Genomic DNA, 7,272 nt, shown 5'->3' on the forward strand with positions numbered 1-7,272 from the left:
CTCTAGTCTTCACTGTCACGATACTTCAGAAATCATTTTAAAATAATCATTCAGATTTGGTGCTCAACAAATCAATGTAAAAAACAGTTTTGCTGCTTACTATTTTTGTGGAAACAGTCACACCGTTTCAGGATTCTTTGATAAGTAGAAAGTTCACAAGAAATACAGAGTTCTGACATGAAACTCTAGATGGCGTAGTCCGATAGGTCTAGCTCAATCTGACCTAGTGACATCATTGTCACATGGAAGCTGATTGGTTTTCTCCTGTATCTGAGCCAATCGCTGCTCAATATTCAAATACCTGTTTTTTGTTTGCTGTAGCAGTTGGCAGCGCACTTCAGAAACCCTCCACCTTCCCCAGCTCCACCTGTATAGATCTGCTATGGTGTGATTCATATATGCTATATGGGGGTTATTCATATGTGTTATATGTGCAGCAGCAGTATTTATTACATGCTTACAGCAGCATGTTGTGGATGTATTGGCAGTAGCAAGTCTCGGTACTTGCTCTGCCGCAGCAGCAGCAGCATAGCAGATCTATTCCGCTAAGACCAAATACATTAACATTGTAATGTACATTACCATGCCAATCCCTCTGAGAGTTGTCATGACAGAACAACATTTATTTATAGTTATAGTTTTTAGTTTCAAGTTTATTTGTCATGTGCGCAAAAAGCCAGTGACAAATTGTACATTGAAATGGCATGGGTATTCAACAGCAGTACAATGCAGGAAAAATAGATAACTTTTACGACATCATAAACATCTTTACTCTTATTTTGATCAATTTAATGCATCCTTGCCTAATAAAGTATTTTATAATAAATAAAGTAATATCTTTCAAATAAAAAAATCTGACCTCAAACTACAGCTGTAGTATATACTGTATCTGTGTGTGTTCATTCATAATTCACCTCCTACCAGTTAATCCTCAGCTCCTCTGTGTCTATAAGCCTTTTTCTGTTTGTCTCACACAGGTGTGCCATTGATTGATGGGGGTACGGTGAGATTGCCACAGCTGATTGGTCTCTCGCGAGCACTAGATCTGATCCTCACAGGCCGACCGGTGAAGGCGCAAGAGGCTTTAACATTTGGACTGGCAAACAGAGTGGTGCCTGATGGCCAAGGTACACATACAGTACGCTCTGAAACTTGCTTTAGCATGATGAAGCAGTTGATCATAAACCACTTGAAATATATTTTATCTATGTTGAAATAATATCATTGATAGTTAATTAGAAAAATGTGTTAGTGGGTGTTCTTGTCACATGACTAATCATAATGTGGACAGTTTTAATATGCAAAAGCAGAGAATGAGAAATTCATTTTAATTTAGGTCTGTTTCTCAAACAAACCTGTTGTTTTGCTTCAGAAGCTTTGGAATATACAGGTAGATAATCGCTGTATGTATTGTTACAATTTTTATATTATTACAAACTTTAGAGTGTGCTTGTGGTATTCTGCTATTCTATATTTTTACACTTTATGAAAAAGAACAGTGTGAAGTTGAACATTCTGCAGTATATCTAGCCTATTTTGTGATCTATACACAAGAAAGTCGTACAGGTTTGCAACGATGTGATTCCCTCTAACTCTGTCTACCTTTTCTACAACATGCCAGTGCATCTTTTGATGCTGTACTGTATACTGTATGTACAGCGAGGTTAGATGAGATGAGCTCAAAGCTGTTTAGAAGTACTGTTAAAGTAAGCGCTTCAGTTTCAAAGTCACTCGAGTGGACTAGAGCTGGAGGCCAGAGCTTTCATGTGCTACACAGAAGGACAAAATGAGTTCATATCAGAAGGAAATGAGTGATGATATGGAGGTCACACATTATGGTCAGCTGAAAAAAAAAATTGTTTAGGAGTGTCACATCTTCTCAGTGTATCTTCACATCTAACTGTCAGTCTGTGTGTATTTGTCTTAGCACTTCAAGTGGCTCTTGAACTTGCTGAACAGGTCAGCGCATTTCCACAGCTCTGTCTCCGTGCTGACCGTAACTCCGCCTACCACGCTGTCTTTGACTCCTCCTCCTTCACCCAGTCCATGCAGTATGAGTTTGACCATGGCCTGCCAGTCATTGTTGCTGAAGCAGTCACTGGAGCAACAAAATTCACCTTAGGTGCTGGGAGAGGTGGGACGTTCTCTAAGAGTAAACTGTAAATGGGCAGATGAACGGACGTGAGACAGTGTGTAACTAAATAATGCTGTATTCTGTAATTGTTATGAAACCAGTATGCTGTGACAATTTAAATATGAACTTGGCCATTTTAAAACTTGTATATCATGAAGAGATGTGCACTTGCCTCAGATCAAGTTCTCATTAGCATTTTTTTTTTTTGCTAATCAAATATATTAAAGATCATACTGAAGATTTCTTTTTTCAGGGGATTTGTCATGCAGGTTTGTAAATGCAGAACATGAGGGGTTTATTTTGCAGATGCTGTTATGTACTGCACACTTTCACTGATCAGCCACAACATTAAAACCACCCGCCCAATATTGTATAGGTACCCCTCGTGCTGCCAAAACAGCTTTGATGCAGAAAGGCATGGACTCCACAAGACCTCTGAACGTGTCCTGTAGTATCTGGCAACTAGATATTAGCAGCAGATCATTTAGGTTTGCAACTTGCAAGGTGTGGCCTGGCCTCCATGGATCGGATTTGTTGGTCCAACACATCCCACAGATGCTCAATCAGATTAGGCCACGGCAACACCTTGAAATCTTTGTCATGTTCCTCAAACCATTCCTGAACAATTTTTGCTGTGTGTCATGGAGCATTATCCTGCTGAATGAGGCCACTGCCATCAGGGAACACTATTGCCATGAAGGGGTGTATGTGGTCTGCAGAGCTGTAAAGAGTACCTAAAAACCATACTTGAGTAAAAGTACAGATACCTTACAGTGAAAACTACTCCATGGTTTATTTTGCAGATGCTGTTATGTACTGCACACTTTCACTGATCAGCCACAACATTAAAACCACCCGCCCAATATTGTATAGGTACCCCTCGTGCTGCCAAAACAGCTTTGATGCAGAAAGGCATGGACTCCACAAGACCTCTGAACCTTTTGCAGTGTGTCATGGAGCATTATCCTGCTGAATGAGGCCACTGCCATCAGGGAACACTATTGCCATGAAGGGGTGTATGTGGTCTGCAGAGGTGTAAAGAGTACCTAAAAACCATACTTGAGTAAAAGTACAGATACCTTACAGTGAAAACTACTCCACTACACGTTACAAGTCACCAATTCCAAAAGGAGCCAAGGATCTATGTGCAGGTATTTAATGGAAAAATTAGAACAAACAATAAGCCAAAAACCAAAGGGAACAAAGAACAGAATGACTGACAAACAGACAACCATTACATTCGACAACTCACAAGGAACTAAAGAAAAACTAGGGCTATATATATACACAGGGGGCTAACAAGCTTAACAAAATAACAAGACACACCTGGGGAGACTAATCAAGGGGAACCAATGAACAAACAGACTACAAACTGACTACTAACACCAAGGGAGACAGGAAGTGACATAAAAGTCCAGGGCAAGGCACAGAGAGTATGAAACAAAAACAAGATGGAGAGCAATCAAAATATATTTTCTAAAACCCAAATAAAACTGAAGACCTCAAAATGACATAAAAACAATATCCTTCAAAAAGGTCTCTTCAGTGTAATGGATAAATAAAATAATGTAATAAAGTAAAATTAAAAAGCCGAAGCCTTCTTGCAGTGGATGTGCTGGTTTGGGCCTCATTGCCGGCTGCAGTCTTGTCCTCATCTCATATATAAAGCACCTCTGATTCACAAATACTTGCTAGGGAACTCGCATTCACATAAAGTAGCCTTGTTGAAAAGTTTGGGTGAGTAAGGGCAAAACGCACAAGATGCAGTATGTTCAGTGACCTTTAATAGGCAGTATAACGTCTTTTGTAGCAGAAATAAACTGCTGCAGAAAAAGCTAGGTCCATGCAAAATGTAATGTGTAACTGCAACACTCGTTTCAAATGTAGAGTAAAGAGTACAGATACTCATTCAAAAATGTAGTGAAGTAGAGAGTAAAAGTTACTAATATCTTTACACATACTCCTGGCCATCCATCTGATCTGAAACGTGATTCATCAAACCATGCAACCTTCTTCCAGTGCTCCATGGTCCAGTTCTGTCGCTCACTTGCCCATTGTAGGTACTTTCGGCAGTGGACAGGGGTCATCATGGGCACTCTGACCAGTCTATGGCTATGCAGTCCCATAAGCAGTAAATTATTATGCACTGTGTGTTCTGACTGCTTTTGTATTATGGCCAGCAATAGGTTTTTCAGGAATTTGAGGTACAGTGGCTCTTCTGTGTGAACGGACCAGACAGGCTTGCCTTCACTCCCCATGTGCATCAGTGAGCCTTGGGCACCCATGACCCTGACACTGGTTCACCAGTTGTCCTTCCTTGCACTACTTTTGATAGGTAATAGTAACAACTGCATACCAGGAACACCCCAAAAGACTTGCCGGTTTGATAATACTCTGACCCAGTCGTCTAGCTATCATTTTTTGGCCCAAGTCACTCAGATAATTTTGCTTACCCATTTTTCCTGCTTCCAACTCATAAAATTCAAGAACTGACTGTTCACATGTGGCCTAATGTATAATCACACCCATTGATAGGTGCCACTGTAACAATATAATCAATGTTTATTTACTTAACCTGTCAGTGGTTTTAATGTTGTGGCTGATCAGTGTACTACAGTCTCAGTCCTCCAGGAGCAACCTGGAGTTCAGTGTCTTGATCAAGGGCATAATGGAAATGATCCTTACAGTGCTCAAACCTGCAAACTTGATTACCAACTCTCAAACGTGTGTTCTTAAAATCTTTGTATTTGCAGGAATAGAGGGGTCAAGCAAACATTGAAAAATAAAAACATGCATTGTCTTCATATCCTTCCTATATATATATAGAAAAGAACAAATATGTGTGAGTGCATGTGTCTTTAAAGTGAGGCTTTGTCTAGACAGTATGATGACAGGAAAGTTAGTCTGTTAACCGACCCCACACAGACTCACGCACAGGTCATTCATCACGCTACTGACAGCCGATTAGCAACTGACCCTTGAAGAATAGATGAGTTCAAACATGAATGCTGCACTTTTGCATTCCTTAATGCTGCACTTTCCTCTCATCCTTTCTGTGATCGTACCCCCTGAAATGAATGTGCCACTTTTTGATCATTTCAAGTCAACTTGTTACAGCCATTTATTTTAAAGTGAACATGAAAACAAACAACTACCACAGCATCTTGCTGTTGCAGATGGTGCAATGGAATGTATGAAATGGCGTGCTGTACGCACATTTTGTCTTATGGCGGTGTGCAAATGTGTGTTTAACACTTTCAGCTATCATTTGAAATGCATTTGCAGAGGAATGCTCAGCTTTTATCTTGTCACTGTCTGTTTCCTTTCACTGTCTGAGATTATTTCTGTCTTAAAGGACTAGTTGACTCAAGAATGAAAATTATGTTATTATTAATTTTATGTTCCTCCAAACCTCTATGGTTTTTTTTTTTATTCTTAAAAAAATATCCAGTGCTTTTCCACAAAAGGGCAGTTCATGGTGATGCAATATGTAAGGGAATAATACAGGTTATTTTCAAACATTAAAAGTTAAAACAACAACATTTGTGGCGTTATGTTGATTATCACACACACACACACACACACAAGGGTTATGTTGAGGCACTTACAAGCATATGGAACCATTTTTTGGAAGAAGTAATAGCAATGTAAAACATTTAATATAAGTTGTTCTTGTCATTTTTACACTCATATGAGTTTACACATTCTTGTGGCAATGAAGTTTTAAAAGTTTATATCAATTTATACAGAGAAGCTATTTTTCACACTGTCACACTAACAAGCATATTTTTTTACATATTATGCCTATATATTATTGAAACAGTAAGTATTTTAACTTTTTTTTTTTTTTTTAAGAAGAATAAAAATGATAATTGAACAATTTATATTGAATCCAGAAATTGTATTCATTTCAACATTTTGTTTATATAGTATAACTATATCTGTTGTATCTTATTATTTCAAAAGATTTTGAATATAGTGCACAAATCACATTAACTACTTTTATGGTGATAAAAGATAGAAATTGAAGTCTATCCAGCTTCTGAAAAATTATATTATTTGTTCAATTTAAATTTTGCAAAAGTGTGTGTACCTGGTATCCCCCCGCTATGAGGACCAACTGTTCCCGTGAAGATGGTGACCTAATTTCTGACCTTGTGGGGACATTTTTTGGTCCCCATTAGGAAAACGGCTTATAAATCATACAGAATTCTAAAAATACTGGAGAAAAACAGCTGGTCAAGATTTAACAATACAGTCAGGTTCAGTATACAGGTTGAGTGACTTGTCAAACATCCACATTTTCCAGAAAAAAATATATTTCCATTTACAATATATCTTTTTTAGTTTTCTTCAGTCTCATGCGGTTATTTTCTGTGTCGTTAGGGGTCACGCTTCGGCCATAAAACGACTCGATTACATAGCGTAAGTTCATTTACGATTTTGTGGTGAAATTTATAGAAAGAAGAAGAGCTGTAATCACTTGGATAATTACCTACAATTCTCATTTGATTTATGGTATTCTCTCACAGGCGAATTTCGGTTTATTGGCATGCATGCGTCTTCAAGCAACACAACTAGAACGCTTTTGTTAGTCTAGAATGAATCAAACTGTCTACATTCTAATCAATGCATGAAGCTACGATACGGACAGTAAAGTGTCCTACACATAGTTCGCGTTGTAAGTGTGATGCGTTCGGTAGTTGCGTCCTGTAGCTGATTTTAAGACGACATTAAAATAAAAGTAAAATTTGAACGCCTCCGCGACAAAACTAGAACGCTTTCGTTTTAATAGACGAACATGAAGCGCAACTGCAGCACTTACAATGAATGAAGTTGTATACTGTATGACATTATCATCGACGCGCTATTTTAAGTTGAATACGACCGCGTCGCGTCGCTCGTACGCAAACTGTAGACACCTGACATGAAAGCTGAAATTGTCATCTACATTTATGAAAGAAGACACGTCTAGACGTGTACGTAAAGACGGGTTTGAGGATGTTAAATCTGTCTTGTAAAGCTCCACCTCTGGACGCAAGCACTGGGGCGGGCTCGAGACGCACCTGCTTCAGCCCCGTTATTTAAAAGCCTCTGAGACAGACGCGCTGTCCACTCTACAACACACTCTGTAGGAA

At 38.8% G+C, this 7,272-nt stretch overlaps 1 protein-coding gene across 2 annotated transcripts in view; it reads left to right on the forward strand.

Moving 5' to 3' along the window:
• LOC107557244 (2,3-dehydroadipyl-CoA hydratase-like) overlaps positions 1–2,916 on the forward strand; it is a 28,209-nt gene extending 25,293 nt beyond the window's left edge. For both annotated transcript variants that reach the window (XM_016240595.1, XM_016240596.1), the window contains exons 5-6: positions 978–1,127; positions 1,928–2,916. In XM_016240595.1, coding sequence (XP_016096081.1) covers positions 978–1,127; positions 1,928–2,163 — 386 coding nt within the window. In that variant the 3' untranslated portion in view covers positions 2,164–2,916. The remainder of the gene's footprint in view (positions 1–977; positions 1,128–1,927) is intronic.
• Positions 2,917–7,272: the final 4,356 nt, after the last annotated feature.

The sequence above is a fragment of the Sinocyclocheilus grahami genome, unplaced genomic scaffold (assembly GCF_001515645.1).
Source record: "Sinocyclocheilus grahami isolate Dianchi unplaced genomic scaffold, SAMN03320097.WGS_v1.1 scaffold594.1, whole genome shotgun sequence".
NCBI lineage: Eukaryota > Metazoa > Chordata > Actinopteri > Cypriniformes > Cyprinidae > Sinocyclocheilus > Sinocyclocheilus grahami.